Source organism: Plecotus auritus (genome assembly GCF_963455305.1).
Source record: "Plecotus auritus genome assembly, chromosome: 9".
Taxonomy (NCBI): Eukaryota; Metazoa; Chordata; class Mammalia; order Chiroptera; family Vespertilionidae; genus Plecotus; species Plecotus auritus.
In genome coordinates this window covers 24,153,767-24,174,412 of record NC_137783.1, presented here as the reverse complement: position 1 = coordinate 24,174,412, position 20,646 = coordinate 24,153,767, and the positions used below count along the sequence as shown (strand labels likewise).

Genomic DNA, 20,646 nt, shown 5'->3' with positions numbered 1-20,646 from the left:
TTCATTTTATTAGTATAAATGGCAGCTATAGAAGGAGTTACTTTTAAATTACTGTTATCTCTCTTTAGGATACTATGTTTTAAAAAGTAACTTTCTCCTTTTTTCTTCCCCTTTAATTCTAGGCGTAGTACAAGAAGAGTTCGAGAATTGTGGTGGCAGGGATTGCCCCCTAGTGTTCGTGGGAAAGTTTGGAGTCTAGCTGTAGGAAATGAACTAAATATCACTCCTGGTTTGTATTCTATATTCAGTTACTCCCACACATACAAATAGCCATCTCCAGAGTTACAAAGCAGATTAGTAGAGTAGCAATTTAAAAGGGCATTACCAAGTATAATGTGATTTTAAGAGCATGCTTCATTCCCCATTCCTCTCTAAAACCTGGTATGATTTAATAAGTTTACTATATTTCATACTATCAAAAATAAAATTTGTGGGTTTTCCTTTAGTTTACAACCATAAATAATATTCTTGACACCCAAATATCTTAACTTCAGGTAACTACGAAAACTTCTGAGATTCTACGTAGCACTGGCTATATATATATGTATGTATATATGTATATATGTATATATTAAAAGTGTAATATGCTAATTAGACCAGGCGACCTTCTGGACGAAGCCAGGGCTGTGAGGAAAGCCTGGGTCCCAGGCGCCTGCCGGTGGCCGGAGGGAAGCCTGGGTCCCGGTGCTGCCAGGTGCTAGAGGGAAGCTGGTGCCGGCAGCCGGGGGAAGGAAGACCTTCTCTTGCACAAATTTCCTGCATCAGGCCTCTAGTATGTGTATATATATATATATATATATATATATATATATATATATGGAAAAATAAAATAGTCTAGTTGTGGAAAAGGTTTCCCCTTTATTTAAAAAAAAAAAACTTAAATATTGGGGGAAGGCTAGAAATTTATTTTTCTTCATCTCTACTCAAACTAGTCCTTTTGGATTTTGAAAATGTTAAAGTTTAAAAAACAAAGAGGAGGACTCTCAAGGAATTGTTTTATTTTTTAAAGTTTCTTAAAACTTTGAAGGGTAGGAGTAAAATGTAGAGTAGTTTTGATGAAGTTAAAAAAAATAAATAAAATTTGGTTAATACCAAATGGGGGAAATGTAAAATAGTTAATAATAAAAGGTGCTACATCAGTCTGAGTGATAATGATAATGCTAGACAGTCAGGTAGTGAACACACAGTACAATATATAGATGATGTATTATAGAATTGTACATCTGAAACCTATATACTTTTATTAATCATTGTCAACCCAATACATTCAATTTAAAAAAAAAGAAACTTCAATTGAACAATGTTTGAAATAACATCACTTATTTTTATATATTGTGTGGCACAGCAAAAAGATGCTGTCATTGCCATTTCTGGAAAAAGAAATTTATCTTCCAGCAAGCATATTGGTTCACCTTTGAATTTCCTGTGTCAAAACCGCTATGGCCAATGAAGGTGTTCCCAGAGTGGGATTTAATTGCATAGCCTGCCCCCCTCCCTCTTTATGTGTTGCTTATTCTTTGCAGCAATAAAAAGTAGTACATTCTTGGATTTATCTGGTAAAAAGAAAAAAGATTTAGGGACTCTAGTATATTAATATAAATAATATATTGTTACTACTACTTAAAATATTTATTTACATATTTATTGAAAAAGATTCAAGTAAAGTATAAATGGTACGTTTCTTCCCCCCTTCCACCCAGATTCCAGCTTTTGATCCTACTTATAAGTACAAATAAGCAAATTGGTGGATATTCTTCCAGATTTTTTTCTGTGCACATAAAAAAGTGTGTTTCTATATATGATAAATTTTTAGGCTTCTCTCTATCTTCTTGTTATTTTTTTTCCACACAAAAAGGAGTTTATGTCCTGAGATTATTCAGTAGCTTGCTTTTAAGCAATAATCTCTCCTAACCATCCTTTCATGTCAATACATACAAGTGTACATTAAGCATACTACTATAGCTGCGCTCTATTCCACAGTTTGGCTGTGGAATTAATTTAGCCATTTTCCTAGTGATAATCAAATCAATGACATATGTTAAAAGAACATCAAGGTACTATTGTTTACCTTTCAAATCAAAAGTTATTAAAAAGAATAAAAATTACCCACATAAATTGTAGCTGAAAATAATTTAGAATTATTTGACAAAAGCCTTAAAAAGCATAACTTTAGACCTAATTATTCTGGTTCTAAGAATCTGCTCTAAGGAAATAATCAGGATTGGGTGTAAAAGCTTTTCTGTAAGAATGTTCATTGCAAAAATCTGCATTATATATAACTAGACAGAATTATAACAAAAATATTTAATTCTAAAAGTGATGCCAGCTTTGAATAGCATGATTATGTATGATTTTTGAAATTCATTTTCAGATACCCCATAATGAACACTTTTTTTAATTGGACTTTTTTTAATCTAAAAAATAGAATTTAAAGGAAGAATTAAGAGTTTTTAATTTAGCTTAGAAAAAGTTAGATCCTATGTGACTTAACTCTTCTTTCCAATAAAACAAAGGTTTCTTTTGCCTTCTGTGCTTGGAACAGATTAAAAGGAAATGTTTTTATATTGTAGTTAGAACTTACAGTTAGATCATTAAAATCCTAAATATTAAGGATTGTTGAACATACTATAATTGTTTAAAGTCTTAGGAATTGGTATTGCATACAGATGAGACTATGAAGCATTGGTGGCCATTTGACATTTTGTTTGCAGTCTTGTTTTCTTGAGAACTTTGGCTTTAGAATGTTAGGTATCCTGATAACTTAAACATTGAAATATTGGTTAAGTTGGTATTAACCTGTTGTGTTACTATAACTCAAAATGTTTTTTTAAGCTTGAAATAACTGGGCCATTTATTTTCAAAATAATTTTAGGTTTTCTCTAAAAAAACAATTCAGGAATGGACTGAGTACTCATCTCTTTTTCATTAGTGGTGGAAAGGAAGCTAAATTTCGAATAGTAAATTTACTTTATATAACCTCTACTTTCATTGGCTATAATAGTTTGACTTCTTACCTATTGTATTTGTTTTAATCATGAAATTTATAACAATTAGGGAATATTAACTAAGAATAAGGGTTCTAATGTCAGTCAAATGTGGTTCAAATCTTGGTTCTACTATATATTAGATTTGTGACCTTGGGCAAATTACTTAACATCCAATAGTCTTAGTTTTCTTCATCTGTAAAATGGGGTTAATATTGTTAGCTATCTCAAAGAATTGTTCTAACATTTTTTGTGATAATGAGTATAACATTATAGTGAAAGTGAAATTTGCCGAATATGTATAATACCATCATTGTCAGAAAATCAGAAAGTGAAATATAAACTGATCTCAAAGTATTTTCTGTTCCTAAGATACATCTCTGCTTCAGAACTCTACATTTGTAGATTCAAAATAAAATAAGTATAACATGCAGAGTCAAGCAAGGAATTGAACTGAGATGCAGGTCTTCTTATTATAGACTAGAGGCCCGGTGCACAGATTCGTGCACTGGTGGGGTCCCTCAGCCTGGCCTGCGCCCTCTCGTAATCTGGGACCCCTCGGGGGATGTAGTAGTGCGCAGAGCGTCAGGCGGCCAGGGAGGAGCCCGAGCCTGGACCGGGCACCGCGCTGCTCCCGCTCATCCCGACCCCACTGCGCCTGCCACCCGTTCAGTAGCGCTGCCGCGGAAGCGGGAGAGGCTCATGCTGCCACAACTGCACTTGCCAGCACCCGTGGATCAGCTGAGCGGCGCTCCTGCTGTGGGAACGCACTGACCACCAGGGGGCAGCTCCTGTGTTGAGCGTCTGCCCCCCTGGTGGTCAGTGCGCATCATAGTGACTGGTTGAACAGTTGACCAGTTGCTTAGGGTTTTCTATATATAGATAAGCACTGTAAATCTTCCCTTGAGAGATGTCCTTTGATTTTTTTGTTTCGTTTTAATATTTTTATATTATTTTAGAGAGAGAGGAAGGAAGACAGAGAGAGAGAGAAACAGTGATGTGAGATAGAAACCTTGATCGGTTGTCTCCTGTACGCACCCTGACCCATGACCTTTCAGTGCATGGGATGACCCTCCAACCAACTGAGCTATGCCTGCCATGGCAAATATGACATGCAGAGTCAAGCAAGGAATTGAACTGAGATGTAGATCTTATTATAGATAAGCACTGTACATCTTCCCTTAAGAGATGTCCTTGGATGTTTTGAAATGCATTACCACAATTTTACTTTTGGGTCAATTTTGTAGATTCCAGAGGTGATGGATTTGTTTGGTGAGCCTTCTTCCAAGACAGTTTTTAAAACTAAGTGCAGTAGTGAAACTGGACCTGGCTTGGAAGCAATTTGAAATAAAACGTATGAACTTCAATTTGGTTCGTAATAACTGCAAAAAATTGTATATCTAAGTTTAAAACTTCTATCTAGCTCTTATACCAAATGGAGTGGGGCACTCCATTTAGAAATAATAGAAATTTTGAGTTTAATTTCTTTCCAAACCATTAGTAATAGTGAAAAATGAACAGAAAGAAGAGATCAGAATAATAAGAGTCTGTTTGAAATATATATAGTAAGTTATTTTATAATGATCTGATTCTTGGCAATATAAGAATACTTATTATGGTATAGTCATACAATGGAATATCTATAATAATAAAAGCGTAATATGCTAATTAGACCGGATGTCCTTCCGGATGAAGCCGGGGCTGTGAGGGAAGCCCGGGTCCCGGGTTCCAAAGGGAAGCCGGGTGAAGGAAGGCCTACTCTTGCACGAATTTTGTGCATCGGGTCTGTATATATATATTCCAATGTGTGTGTGTGTGTGTATATGTGGGATGGATATATATATATGGATGGATATATATATGTATGTATATATATTTTAAAGTGATTGGGCTCTTAGAGTAAAAGATAGGGGTAGAGATTTTTGTATGTGACCCTTTGTCTAAAGTTTATGTAGTTTAAGATAGCTGTATCATAATGGAGAAACCAGTTTCAAGAGAGAATGAAGCAAGAACTAGCGTTTATTGAGGGTCTATAAGGTGTCAGAAGCTTTAAATAATCTTGTTTAATCTTCAGTAACACATGAATAGGCATTATTTTTCTCCACTTTACAGATGAAGAAAGCCAAGTTCCAGAGTTATAAGTCCCACAGGTAGTAAGTGGCAGAGCCGAAGTTTGAATCTAGGTCTGACTGATTCCAAAAATCATGTTTCTGCTATTTTACAATGGCTCCTTTAGCAGAAGCGTCTCTACCTGCCTCATACATACATACATTCTATATTGTAGCTATTTGGATGGCTGCTCTGGAATATTTTCATTTGCTACCTTTCTGGTGTGTAATAAATAGTTTTGGTAGAATTGAGTACTTCAATTTGCTATTTTTTTATGTCAGCTACATAAGATATGCCTGACCTATAATGAGATCATGTTTTTCTTTTTAAAGGATAAAAATAAAAATACAGGCAGTCCTCGGGTTACGTCGGACTCGATGTACTTCGTTTTGTGGTTACATCGCCATCTCCCATTTATTTATAAAAGTTCCATCATTTCGACGTATATGTGCTTTATGTTTTTTATTGTTTATTTACCATAAGTAAAGGTCAGGAATTGTTATCTTTTAATTTTTTTTTTTACTGTTTCACTTTATTACTGCTGTGTGTGTGCTCCATGTGAGTGACGTAGGTGCTTATGTAGGTGGATTTCGACTTACGGCGAAAATCGCATTACGTCGCACCGTAGGAACAGATCTCTGACGTAACCCGAGGACCTACTGTATGTGAATATATTTCTTTCCTATTATTTATGAATTTTTGTTCTCCCTCCCCCAGAACTTTATGAAATCTTCCTATCAAGAGCGAAAGAACGGTGCAAAAGCCTCAGTGAAACAAGTTCAGAGAATGATACAGAAGGTGTGATTATTACTGTTTTTCTTTTCAATGAAAGGGAAATTTTATTGAGGCCCCAGGGCCACGGGATTCAGACAGGCCACCCTGCAGGCCCGAGGAGGTGGTGGTGGAGGGGTCTTATTTAACCTTCGTGGGGCACAGGTTGTTGGTGTGGCTGTACTACTTGCAGCAGTTGACAGCAGGGGATGCAGGCAGGTGTAATACTTGTGGCAGATGATTTTGTCGCAGTTACGCTTCTGGGAGAGCTGGCAGAAGGAGGGCTTGATGATACCATCCTGCAGATGAAGCACCAAGTGCAGGGTGGCCTCTCTGAATATTGTAGTCTGAGAGGTGTGGCTATCCACTAGCTGTTTGCCCACAAGAATCAGACACTACTGTTCAGGTGGGATGCCCTCCTTGTCTTGGGTTTTAGCTTTGACATTCTTAGTGGTGTCACTGCACTCAACCTCCAGGGTGATGATCTTGCCAGTCAGGGTCTTCACAAAGATCTGCATCTCTTCATCTGCTGGGGAGGCTGCTCCGACCCTCGTTGAAGAGAAAGGGTGTGATTATTTTTTGTTAACAAAAATTTTTATATGAAAGTCCAGTCACTGAAGATTATATCATGGTTATTGATTATTACCATGTGTCAGGAACTATAGAATTGCTTTACATATATTATCTACTCTAATGTTAATAACTCTTTAAGTAGATAATATCCTTGATGATATAGGAGGAAACTCAAAGTAGTTAATTTATAAGCACTGAAGCCATGATGTAAACCCAATCTGTTGGACTCCAGAGCCCAGGATTTAATCGTAGCCGTTAAAAGTAATGGGGGTGAAGTATATTTAGGCCAACGTGTTTGTTTTTTTTTAATCCCCACCCAAAGATATTTTTTTCATTGTTTTTAGAGAGAGTAGAAGGGAGGGAGGAAGGGAGAAAGGGAAACATCAATGTGAAAGAGATACATTGATTGGTTGCCTCCCACACATGCCCCAACTGGGCCAGGGATCCAAACTACAACCCAGGTACATGCCTTGACCAGGAATTGAACGCGACACCCTTTGGTCACAGGACAACGCTCTAACCATGGAACACACCCACCATGACCCAACTTATAACTTAAAGATAGATGATCTTTATACCTCATTTGTGACCTCCTGTCTCCTCTCTCACTGACTTTCACTCACTTCCTAATACATATTTTTTATAATTCTTATGCCTAATCTTTGTTTATTTAATTCACTCATATGCTCCTTTTATTCCTCCACTCTTATTAATTTTCTCCTGATCATTTTGGAAAAAATCATTTTTTTCTGTTATCATAATTTATTAAATTTAGGTAAATTTGTTTAACCATCTCTTGTCCTTAAATTATGGAAACCAAGATGGCGGCATAGGTAAACACCTAAACTGCTGCCTCACACAACAATTTCAAAACTACAACTAAAAGACAAAACGGACATCATCCAGAACCACAGGAAGGCTGGCTGAGTGGAAATTCTACAACTAGAAGGAAAGAGTAAAGCACACTGAGACTCAGAGGAGCTGCAGGAGGCAGAGGTACTGAGACGTGCGCGGAGAGGACTTGCAGAAGTCCTGAGACGCATGCGGAGAGGACTGAGTGCGCAGCTGGCTTTCTCAAGTGGGAGGGAGACAAAAGCTCCTGAACTCCAGTTCCGGGTGAGACTCTGGGGACCCAGACTCATTCGGGGAGAAACTGGACTGTCTGGCAGCGGACGGAATTCAAGGGCAACTTTCTCTCAGAGGTGCTTGCAGCGATTACTGCGGGACACTGAGACACAGAGGCCTCTTAGGGCAGGGCTGACGGGAAACCATTGCTGTCTGCTCCGCCCTGAGACTCTGCCCCATCCAAGCTGAGCACAGAGGCTTTTGCAAGTCTTGTCTCATAAGGGTGTCACCAGCACAGAAGTTCTCCCAGCGTAGACACAGCTGATCCTCACAGCCAGTTGGCCTGGAGGTCAAGTCCTCCCAGTGATACCAACAACAATCAAGGCTTAACTACAACAAGACTGTGCACAGAGCCCACAAAGGGGTGCACCAACAGTGTCCACCTCAGGTAACTGGGGAGGCTGAACCACTGGGCCCTATAGGACACCTAGCACACAAAGCCACTCTATCAACTCAGGGAAGCAGCCAAAATGTGGAGACAAAGAAACAGGTCACAAATGAAAGAAATGGAGGAAAGCAAATGACTGGATATAGAGTTCAAAACCACGGTTATAAGGTTTTTCAAGAATTTTCTAGAAAACGCAGATAAATTTAGCGAGACCCTCGAGGATATGAAAAAGGACCAACTAGAAATTAAGCATACACTGACTGAAATAAAAAATATGATACAGAGATCTAACAGCAGACTAGAGGATCGCAAGAATCAAGTCAAAGATTTGAAATACAAAGAAGCAAAAAACACTCAACCGGAAAAGCAAAAAGAAAAAAGAACCCAAAAATATGAAAATAGTGTAAGGAGCCTCTGGGACAACTTCAAGTGTACCAACATCAGAATTATGGGTGTGCCAGAAGAAGAGCAAGAGCAAGATACTGAAAACCTACTTGAAGAAATAATGACCGAAAACTTCCCCCACCTGGTGAAAGAAATAGACTTACAAGTCCAAGAAGCACAGAGAACCCCAAACAAAAGGAATGCAAAGAGGACCACACCAAGACACATCATAATTAAAATGCCAAGAGCAAAAGATAGAGAATATTAAAAGCAGCAAGAGAAAAACAGTTACCTACAAGGGAGCACCCATACAAGTGTCAGTTGATTTCTCAACAGAAACTATGCAGGCCAGATGGGAGTGGTAAGAAATATTCAAAGTGATGAATAGCAAGAACCTACAACCAAGATTACCCAGCAAAGCTATCATTCAGAATTGAAGGTCAGATAAAGAGCTTCACAGATAAGAAAAAGCTAAAGGAATTCATCACCACCAAACCAGTATTATATGAAATGCTGAAAGGTATTCTTTAAGAAGAGGAAGAAGAAGAAAAAGGTAAAGATAAAAATTATGAACAACAAATACATATCTATCAACAAGTGAATCTAAAAATCAAGTGAATAAAAAATCTGATGAACAGAATAAACTGGTGAATATAATAGAATCAGGGGCATAGAAAGGGAGTGGACTGACAATTCTCGGGGGGGAAAGGGGTGTGGGGGGTGCAGGAAGAGACTGGACAAAAATTGTACACCTATGGATGAGGACAGTGGCGGGGGGGCGGGTAAGGTGGGGGGTGGGAACCGGGTAGAGGGGATATATGGGGGGGGAAAAGAGGAATAATTGTAATAATCTGAACAATAAAGATTTATTAAATTTAGAAAAAAAAGAAAGCCATTTGTCTGCCAATCATTTTTCTTTCTGTATTTGTTCTACTTAGTAGAAAGCAGAACCTCTTCTCTTGCTTGTATGTACAACTCTAAAAATGAAGATGGCTTAGGATAGAAAAATGGTGCATATAGTGTCTTGGTTTTCTGTGAGTATGTAAACATCCCTGTTAAATTCGAGCACTGGTATCCACTCACCTAGAAAAGGATTTTCTCTTTCTAGGATTTAAATTCTCTGGACCTCTCTGTGTACACAACTCTGTTATGCCCTTTTAAAAAATGATACTTGAAATGTTTTTATCTGGTTATTGTGGGAGTGATAATCTACCTACCCTCTATTAAAAAAAAAAAAAAAAAAAAAAAAAAACCCGTACCTTTAAAAAAAAAAAAAAAAGGAAGTAGAAATCCTTCACCATATAACTTTCTGGTAAATATATAGATATATTCTTCACAAAAGAAGCTCTAAATTCCAGCAAAAGCTGTGTGGCATTTCTTCAACTTCCTGGATTGTTCAGCTTTTAACTTTCCTTAAGTAACATATATTCCATGTAATCATTCTGTGTTTGTAAGATTGAACTGGATATAGCCAAGTAATAATTGTAACTTTATTTACCTGGCACATATAGGTGTATCTATTGCTGATCGGGAGGCCAGTCTGGAATTAATTAAGTTGGACATATCCCGTACATTTCCATCTCTCTACATCTTTCAGAAGGTGAGGGTTTCTAACCAGGTTTTTAACTACTTTTAAAAAAATCCAAGTGAACAAATTCTCTAAATTCATAGCTATTATTATTTAAAGGCAAAACTATAAAAATTGGGGAACTTTATATTAAAAAATGTGAAACTAGTAGGAAAATTTTAATGGAAATGTTATTATTTTATTCCACTGACTGAATGCATTACAGTGAGCATAGCACATAATAATTTTATATAGTAGGTACTTGATTAATTATCATTAAGTTGAATTTCTTTGTTTTACTTTTTATTCTGTAAAATATTTGAAATTTAACTATTTTGCCTAGTAAATTGTGTAAATATAAAGGAATTTGTCCCCAAATTTAAAATTTTTTAGAATTACTATTGAAATGCGGGGGGGGGGGGGTGTTATTTTTGCAGAGACTATTAAGAAGTTCCTTTAAAAAAAAAAGTTTCTTACATGGATATAAAGTACAGCATAGGGAATATAGTGAATAAAGTTGCTTATACTTTATGAGAAATTATTACATTTTATGTGTAGTTTATATTTGACTCAAATCTTTAATATATGGAATTTCTCTATCTTTAGATTGATAAAATGACATTTTAACTATTAAGATGAAAATTATTAGTAAACTTAATTTAGTGTAGCTTGATGGTATTTTTTTTTTTTTTGCTGAAGTTGTATTATATAAAATGGAACATTCTGTTTTCCTCATAATCTTATTGTACCAAATCCAGAAATCTTTAAAGTTGTGCATAAACTATATAGCTTATGTCCCTCAAGTGAGTTTGTTTGACTTTTTGTTGTTTAGGATTACATATTTTGAAATTAATTCTTTAGAAAGCATCTTGGCAGAGTGCATTTAGAATATTTCTGACAATGATTAAATATATTAACTAAAATTAATTATTTGGGAAATGCTAATGTTTATTAACATATTTGACAAGTAACTTGGAGACAGTTATTTGTATAGTATGACATTTCATTTTTCTCTCCAAAGGGTGGCCCATATCATGATGTTTTACATAGTATCTTAGGGGCATATACATGTTACAGACCTGACGTTGGTTATGTAAGTATTTGTTTCCATCTGTTTTTTAATATAAACATTTATTATATTGTAATTGCTCCAAAATGTGTATATCTCTGTGTCCTTTTTCTTCGGGCCTATCGCCCTATCCAGAAAGGAGCCTTTCCTTCTCCCATCAGAGATTTGTGAGGCTGGCTGCCAGCGTTCTGGGAGAGCAGCTGGGATTGCACCGTTCAGTTTGTAAACTTGCATTTATTGCCACTGCTGTTGGCCTCGTGCCTTCTCCCCTTCTCCCTAACCTTCCTTTCCGTGACTGTGCCTCCAGGTTGAGGGAAGCATAGGGGAGGGAATTTGCTCCTTTTACAGATTGTCAATGAATCCTAGTTTTGTTTTGTTTTATTTTATTTTATTTTATTTTATTTTACTCACCCGAGGATATTTTTTCCATTGATATTTAGAGAGAGTGGAAGGGAGGGAGGGATAGAAGAGAGAGACAGACAGATATCAATTCAAGAGAGACACATTCATTGGTTGCCTCCCACATGCGCAACAACCAGCCCGAAGATCAAACCTGAAACCCACGTACATACCCTTGATCAGGAATCAGATCCATGACCCTTTAGTGCGACAGTTGACATTCTAACCACTGAGCACACCAGCCAGAGTAGCACTTACTACCTTTTAATAAAACATGATTTACTTATTTTTTGTTTATTGTATAGCTGCTCCTTCTAAACTGTAAGAATCTTTTATTCACTGAGGTATCTCAAGTACCTAGAACAGTATCTGTCATCCTATATAATAAAAGGCTAATATGCAAATTGTCCCCTTGACAGAAAGTTCGACTGGGAATTCGCCCAGGGGGCGGGACTGGTTGGCCAACTGCCCGTGGCCCCTCCCCCCCCAGCCAGCCCCACCCCCAATTGGCTCCCCACCCCAATCAGGGGTGGGGCTGGCCCACCAACCACCCACGGCCCCTACCCCCAGCCAGCCCGGCCCAATCTGCCCAATCGGGGCGGGCCACCAGATCCCACCCATGCACGAATTTGTGCACTGGTCCTCTAGTATGGTGATAAGCACCTAATAAATATTTGTTGAGTGAGTGAGTGAATGAACAAATGTACAAATGAACATGCAACAAAATAGAGTAAGTTGTACCAGGTAGCCATCCTGTTGTGAGGTCTCTTAAGATTCTTCTACTTTAAGACAAAGGTGAGAAGATGAAGGTTTTATGAAGGTTCTGGTTAAACATGGCAAATTGAACAGTCACAGAAGAAGCCAGAGAAGTAAGAGAAGAACAAAGAAATAATGGGTCACAGAAGCTAAAGGAATTCTGCTTAGCGGGTAGGAAAGTGCCCATTGGGTTTTACAATAAATACCATTGTTCAGCCTGGTTAGAGAAGTTTCAGATAGTATAGTAATGGAGTGGGAATCCAGATTGAAATGTGCTAAAAAATTTTAAGGTTGCTAAGAAAATTGAAACAGAGGTATTATTGCAAATATTCTTAGTGGCCTCTCTTCTGTAAGTCTATTATACAAATATCTACCAGAAGTAAGTGCTTGGTAAACTTTTTTTTAATTAAAGAATGAGTATTTTTACAATAGCAGTTCCATGCCATCTGCCTGCTCAGAAATGTAAAATAGCTCTGTATAACTCGCAAGCAAGCACCTAGATAGCTTATCCTTTTACTCGAGGCCTTTTCCAATTTGTAAATATAACCTACTTTTTCTAATTTCTCCCATTATTCCCATTATAAGTCTGTGTTCTGAGCTGGTTCCTTATGTCTTTACTCATACATCTTTCTCTTTTTGGAATGGCTGTTTTCTTATTTCCTCCTCCTACCTTTCCAGGAATCCAGCCTCACTATCCCAACCTCCACACCTCTTCTTTCTTGGAATTTCAGTGGCACTTCTCATAGATTGCTTTTATCCTTTTTAAAAATATATTTTTATTGCGTTCTAGAGAGAGAGAAAGGGAGGGAAAACGAGAGAGAAACAGATGTGAGAGGGAAACATTGATTGGCTGCCTCCTGCCACAGGTATGTGCCCTGACCAGGAATCAAACGGTCAACCTTTTGGTGCCCTGAACGATGTCCAACCACCTGAGCCACACCAGCCAGGGCAATCTCTTTTATTCTTAGTCCTCACTTCCTGCCTTAGACAGATGTGTTATAACAACGAAGACCATCACCTCATTTATATTAAACTTTGTGATTCTATACTTTGAAAGACTTCAGAGGAAGATGAAATAAACTAGTACACTGAGATAGGCTTTTGTAGCAAGTGAAAGCTGATACTTTTTTCCGAAGTTTTTCTTTTTATTATTTTTATATATATATATTTTATTGATTTCAGAGAGGAAGGGAGAGAGAGAGAGAAACATCAATGATGAGAGAGAATCATTGATTGGCTGCCTCCTGCACACCCCCTACTGGGGATCGACCCCACAACCCAGGCATGTGCCCTTGACTGGAATCGACCCTGGAACCCTTCAGTCTGCAGGCCAATGCTCTATCCACTGATCCAAACCACCTAGGGCAAAAAAATTTTCTTTTTAAACCACACCATATAATAATAAAATTTTAAATAGGGAGATTTTATAATGATTAATTGAGTTCTCTGTATATACCTTTGTTGTGGGGAAAAAGAAAACTTAGTTAATTTTACCTTATAATATTACTTTGTAATTTTTCAGGAATGCAATAAAATAAACACTATAGAATTATTATGATTATAAAACCATTTTGATTAATTTCCTTTCCCTTTGAAGGTCCAAGGGATGTCCTTCATAGCAGCAGTTCTTATTCTCAATTTGGAAGAGGCAGATGCCTTCATTGCGTTTGCAAATCTCCTGAATAAGCCATGCCAGTTGGCCTTCTTCCGTGTGGATCACAGCATGGTATGGACATTGGGAATGAATCATGTTTTTTGTTGACTGTCAGTTTCAGAGTCTGAATGCCCTTTTAAATATGTTTTTCTTGATTTTTAGAGATAGAGAAAGGAAAAGGGATAGTGATATAGAAACATCAGTGAGAGAGCAACATCGTCAGTCGGCTGCCTCCTGCCCGCCCCTTTCTAGGGATCAAGCCCGAAAACCTGGGCATATACCCTGACCGGGAATGGAACCTCAGTCTCTTAGTTCCTGGGTCAGTGCTCAACCACACCAGCTGGACTGAATGCCCTTTTAGATTGTGAAAACAATAGAAGACTAAAGTAATCTGATCTAAAAATAAACTTTTCTTATGCTAAGTGAAATAAGTCAGGCAGAAAAAGCTAAGAACCATATGATATTCGCTCATGTGGAATATAAAATTGAAACTCGTGGACACAGACAGCACTGGGGTGGTTGCCAGAGGGAACAGGGGATTGATGGGGGCCTAAGATATAGTGTGAGAAAATGATGTGACTTTGGGTGGTGAGCACACAGTGCAACATACAGATCTTGTAACATAGAAGCCTGCATCTGAAACCCCTATGACCCCATTAACCAGTGTCACCTCAATAAACTTAATAAAAGAGTAATAAATAAATTTTTCATTGAAGTATAGTTTTATGAATGCATAATGAAAACTCAGAAAGAAGTGCTAAGCAAGAGTTTCTGTTAATTTATAATTGAGGATTTATTTAATTTCTCTATTTCTATAGCCTACTCTTTAATAATTTTATTGATATTTCCATTTTTAGATGTTGAAATATTTTGCAACATTTGAAGTATTTTTTGAAGAAAATCTCTCCAAACTATTTCTTCATTTCAAATCTTATAGTCTTACACCAGACATATACTTGATAGACTGGTAAGTGTTAACTTATGAACATGAAATATAGTAATTAAAAGGAAACAAAGGATAACTTTTTGTGTGTTTTAGGAACTAAAGTAAACTCATGCAGAGGATCATGAATATAAAAAACTCTTCCCTTACAAATAAAGAAACTCACATTTTTGTGGGGGGCATTTGATTAAGAGCATGGACTCTGGGGTTGAAATCAGAATCTCTCAGTTTGTGTTTTAGTTTCTTACCTATAAAAGGGGAATAATATATTTTGAGTTGTAGTGAGGGTGTTTTACATGGATTATCTCATGCAATACCTAGTTCATACTAAGATTTCAGCGTTAGTTGCTATATCTTGTTAACACACAAGGGCTTGTGATTGTTATTATAGTGTGGTATTTTTTTTAAAACTGGGGGCTTTGTTTTTTTCAAGGCTTTGTCCAGCTTTCTGACAGGAATGATGTCTTATTTAGGTGCTAATGTCTTTTTTCAACTTTACAATTCCAGCTTCTCTGTTTTAACTTAGAGGGTTTGCCCAAGACTTTGGTGAGCAGTAGCCAGTTGATTATAGAATGGCAGGTGAATTTTGCCAAAGAAATGGAGGAGTTGATCTTAAGATAGGTTAAGAGTACATATGAAACATTTAAACCTTAAATCCTAATCATTTGAAATCAGTGGGTTTCATGTAAATTTTTAATATAGAAAAAGAAATAATTAATGGCATTGAGCAAATATGATATCTTCCCAGTTATTTGGGCTTCTTTTATTTAGGCTTTTTTTTTTTTTTAAGTTATTTTTCAGTGTATTCTCTTTCATTCCCACTAGGAACGTTAGAGTTCCTCTGGATTATATCATGGGACCCAAAGAACCAAGATCAAATATTAAATTTGTAAAGAAATGGGAAAAAATAACTCAGTTGTCAGCCTTGATGACTGTGAACATGAGGCACATCAGGGTCACAACTGATAGAGGGAACAGGATGGAACTGATAATGAGCGAGTACCACATATTAGAAACTGCCTAGGCACTATGTGTTTCTACTTTAAGAAGTAGATATGGATTTTTGTTTCACTGCCTCTGTTGAATTTATTATATACAAATCCTATAATCAATTGTGTGGGAAAAATAGGAATAAAGAAGTGGCAGTGCTAGTAAGTTTTTCGTTGTTGTTGTTTTTTGTTGTTGTTGTTGTTGTTGGAGAGTTTTTAGTTCCCTTTCTCAAGTTTCATCAGCCCTAACCTGTAAAACACAGTCTGTGTAAAAAAACTGTGTACTTTCTTTGCCAATGCAACTTTAAGGAGAAGTTCTCTAGCACCTATTCTCCCTACTTCCCCAACCAGAATGCCACCCTGAAGCACCACTGGATAATGAATTACATGATCAGACATTGTCAGCAAGGATGTGAAAAAACCATTTTGGTGATTCTGTTGGAGCATATACATTGCTCCAAAAGAAGTAGTAAGTAAAGTTTGGTTAAGGGGGAAAAAAATAACCAGTGGATGTTTGTGGAAGGAGAAGAGAAAAGAGAGAAGTAAGACTTTATAATTTTGTATTTAGGTTACTAAAAGATGATACTTGGGTTTCTTATATAATAACAATAACTAACTTTTATTGAGTATTTCTTATGTGTCAGTCACTGTTCCAAAAATACATATGTTAACCTCTTTATTTTTTACAACAATCCTAAGATGTAGGTTACATTATCTTTTGTTTACTAATAAGGAAACTGAGGTACAACAAGAATAAATAATCTTGCTCAAAGTAACACAACTAATAAGTTGCATATCTAAGATTCAGACTCAGGTATTCTGGTTTCAGAGCCATACCCTTAACAGCTAGGCTGTTCTGCCACTCTAGTGTGTATTGGGCCATGTCTCTACATAAGGTTGTAAATTCACATAATTTACTTATGTATTACTTAGTTTTGTATTACTCAAGCTGTTTGAGGGAAGAAGCCATATTTCATATGCCTTTTTTATCCCTAATTAAGCACTGGTGTTTTTTTTAAATATAGAGATGCCTAATGAGTGAATGAATAAAATGAAAATTTTCAATGACTATTTTTCCCCCTAATTTTAGGATCTTCACCCTATATAGCAAATCACTACCACTTGATCTGGCATGCCGAGTTTGGGATGTATTTTGCAGAGATGGAGAAGAATTTTTATTTAGGACTGGATTAGGGATCCTGCGATTATATGAAGATATTCTCCTGCAGATGGATTTTATTCATATAGCACAGTTTCTAACTAAATTACCAGAAGATATTACATCAGAAAAGCTGTTCAGCTGTATTGCAGCGATTCAGATGCAGAATAGCACCAAAAAATGGCCTCAGGTAGAGTGACATTTTTCCTACTTCTAATAGATGTGTTAAAACAATCAGTTGACTTCTTATAAAAAAAAAAAAAAAAAAAAAAAAGTTATGTATTTCTCAAATGTTAGTGCTTAAATTTTTAAAAAAAATCTTTTAAAAATAATACTTGACTTTGAAAGAGCAAGAGTTTAAAACAGATTGCTTCTTTTTCACCTCTCCAAATCTATGGATTTATTTTTCTGTAAATTCAGTAATATTTTATGATTTTAGTGAAGTACAACCTACAATAGTCAGTCTTTGCCAAAGCAAATATATTATTATTTTTGTATTTCAAATAGACAGCAATTGTATTAAACACCTGTTGTGTACTAAGGATTTGCAATAGAAAGAAAATAATGTATGATCCTGGCTTTTTAGATGCTTAGTCAGTCTTGTTAGGGAAGCAAACATTGGCAGTCTAAGTAACATAAAAGATAGTATTATTTGCTTCATGAATGATAGACAATAGGCATTATAAATAAGCTCAGTTTTATTGCTTATGAAAATTAAATGTAAGGATATTGGTCCAGAAAATGTTCTGTTACCAAATAGTAATTTAAGACTTCAGGGTGGGGCAAAAGTATGTTTACAATTGTGAGAACACAAAATACAGAGTTTATTCTTGTTTTATTGTTTATTAATTATTATATTATTTTCCATATAAACAACTGTAACTCTACTTTTGCCCCAACCTGTATTTAACAAGTGATGAAAACTGAAAACTAAAATATGTATCATAAAATTGGGTTGAAACGAAAGGATTTGAGAATGGCAGTCTCAAACTTAAGTGTTGATATACTGTAGTTATTTAATTCTCTTAAATCTACATGGTAGTTTTTTGAGGATTAATCTTTACTCTGTATAATTTCAGGTCTTTGCATCTGTAATGAAGGATATTAAAGAAGGAGACAAGAATAATAGTCCTACTCTGAAAAGCTAATCTTCAAAATTAACAGACTAATTGGAATATAAGTGTCTTTTGATAAAAGTTTTTTGTTTCCTGTGCTATATGAATATGTAAAAAGGATGGAAAAATCTAAAAGAATCAAGACATGGAAAACTGCTCTTTTGAATTCCATGGCTGAAGTAAATGAAATAAGTAACCTATTGACAGTATTAATTTTTTAAGAAGTATTTTGTAGGGAGCGTCATTTTACAAAAGAAAAAGTTTAAATGACTAGTTTATACTCCATAATTTGGAGTGAACAGTAATGCAATAAAAATTTTTTTAACAGCTTTGAAGATACTTTAAACTTTACATCTTTTCTTTTCTTTTTTTAACAGTTACCATATAAAAGCACTTTGGAGGTCAGAGCAGGATTGTTAAATACTACTTTAACTTCCAAAATACTATTTGAAATAAACACCTTAGTACAGATATTGTCTATCTCAAGTTCTGACCTTTTGAAGATTTTATAGACCAAGAATAAGCAACTTTGGTTGTAAATTACTTAAGTTACTGAAGTTGTTTATCTTCATTCACAGGTTGGGGCAAATCTTGGTTATCTGGGAACTGGAAATACTTGGGAAGTTGATTTGCATATGTTTTTCCACTGTATCATGTCTATTTGTTTTTTAAAGAGAATTTTTTTTCCCTTAAGTAATCCCTATTAAAGAAATTTAGCCTTTCTGTTTCTAGTTTAAAAAATTGTTCATCTAGTAATTTAAGAAAGCTAATTGGTAGAATCTTTGCACTTTAGTGGACTGAAGACTTGATTTGGGGAGTAAGTCCATAAATATGAGATTTTTTTTTTCCCACTGGTAAGAGTAAAAAAGTATGAATTCTGACAGTTCTTGGCAAGACTTGAGATTTTTTAGTTAAAATTCCTTCACTGTTTGTAGAAATAAAATTTGTTAATTTCAGTTTGAAATTTGAAATCTTAATATGTAACCAAGTCTATGACTTGTAAAATACTGTGCGTAATTTTCTAATCAACGTAAATAAGAGTAAAAGGTAAAATGAACTTTTTTCTAATGAGTCTAACTTTGATGGTATAGTGGATAGACAAATTATTAATTATTGGTAAATTGACATTAAATTTATTATAATATGTTTAATTCTTATATCTAAAATAAATCACTTGAATATTATGAGTGATATATAATATGGTGTTTGGTTAATAACATATATAGTGTGCTTTTATGTTGCAGTTTGGTTTGAAACAACACAGCACACTATTTCTGTTAGTGGTATATTGTCTTCAAACTAACAAGCCTGAGAATCTTGTTAGTGTAGTGACTGCCTCTTTAGGAGTATGGGACCAGATGTGCCCGGATATTTTTACCCCATGGGTCATTCTAGCCTAGGGACCACTAGTGGAACCCTCAGAAGTTAACTCCTGTCATAGGAGCTTCCTTAGTGGAAACTAGTAGTGTAATAAAATATTGAGGGAGTACTCAGAGTCTTATAAAAGTTTTTACAATAACATTTTGACTCTGGTAAATACTTCCTTCACATTGGTGACCCTGATAGAGGGAATGTAAGCCCTGGCAGTAATCTCATTGAGGTTATTCTAACTGCCTGAGTTTAATCTTCCTTTTGTGTCTTTCTTTCCTGAGTTGGACCTAAGTTACTGTATTTCTTTTTCTCATTTTTATTATTGTACAGTTTCTTTACCTTTCAAGTATAAATGTATATATAAAATGTAAATACAAGGAATTCACTAAAAACCACTATTAACAAGTACTGTGTAAATAAAACTTGTAAGCAGAGTAATTGCGTGAAATGAGTCTTCATTACTTTGGGGATATCTGGTTTATTTAACCACATTTGGAGGAAAAAAAAGGAATAAACTTTTTTGTTGCCAAATTTCTCTTCCAAGGGTGAGACTGACAGTACTGGCAGCTAAAATGTTGTATTGTATCCTGCCTTGTACCTCCCATACAGGCAGTATGGAGTTATTTACATAGTCAATATATGAGAGTTTTTCTTTTGGTTAAAGTATATTTTCAATTAAAATATAACTTTTCCTACAGTCCCCAAGATACTGTGAAATTTAACATGGTGTTTCATTTAGTCTAATATTACATATTTAATTTTCCATGTCTAATATTACAAAATGAAACACCATGTTAAATTTCACAGTATCTTGGGGACTGTAGGAAAAGTTATATTTTAATTGAAAATATACTTTAACCAAAAGAAAAACTCTCATATATTGACTATGTAAATAACTCCATACTGCCTGTATGGGAGGTACAAGGCAGGATACAATACATATATATATGTCTACTTAATCAATATGTATATTTCCCACTTCATTGTCCTTTTAGCCCAGGTCTATGTTGTATTATTTAAGTGCTACTAGAAGAACCCAGTAACTATCATAGTTTTCAGAAGTCACAGAACATAGTCATAGTTTTTGCTGATTTATTCTGCATTGATGACCTTCATATAATGTTAATTGTTTGAGTATATTTGACTTACAAAAGTTAGGTGACATTTGCAAAAAGGCATTGAGATTTTCAAAGCCTCTGACTTGAAGATAATGACTTTCTTTATTTTTTTTAAATATATTTTATTGATTTTTTACAGAGAGGAAGGGAGAGGGAAAGAGAGTCAGAAATA

General features: G+C 35.6%; 1 protein-coding gene across 1 annotated transcript in view; it reads left to right on the top strand.

Moving 5' to 3' along the window:
* TBC1D12 (TBC1 domain family member 12) overlaps nt 1-19,791 on the top strand; it is a 76,684-nt gene extending 56,893 nt beyond the window's left edge. Inside the window, exons 6-13 of the mRNA XM_080641744.1 lie at nt 123-229; nt 5,811-5,891; nt 9,846-9,934; nt 10,923-10,994; nt 13,723-13,851; nt 14,637-14,746; nt 16,802-17,060; nt 17,950-19,791. Coding sequence (XP_080497870.1) covers nt 123-229; nt 5,811-5,891; nt 9,846-9,934; nt 10,923-10,994; nt 13,723-13,851; nt 14,637-14,746; nt 16,802-17,060; nt 17,950-18,018 — 916 coding nt within the window. The 3' untranslated portion in view covers nt 18,019-19,791. The remainder of the gene's footprint in view (nt 1-122; nt 230-5,810; nt 5,892-9,845; nt 9,935-10,922; nt 10,995-13,722; nt 13,852-14,636; nt 14,747-16,801; nt 17,061-17,949) is intronic.
* The last annotated feature ends 855 nt before the right edge of the window (nt 19,792-20,646 follow it).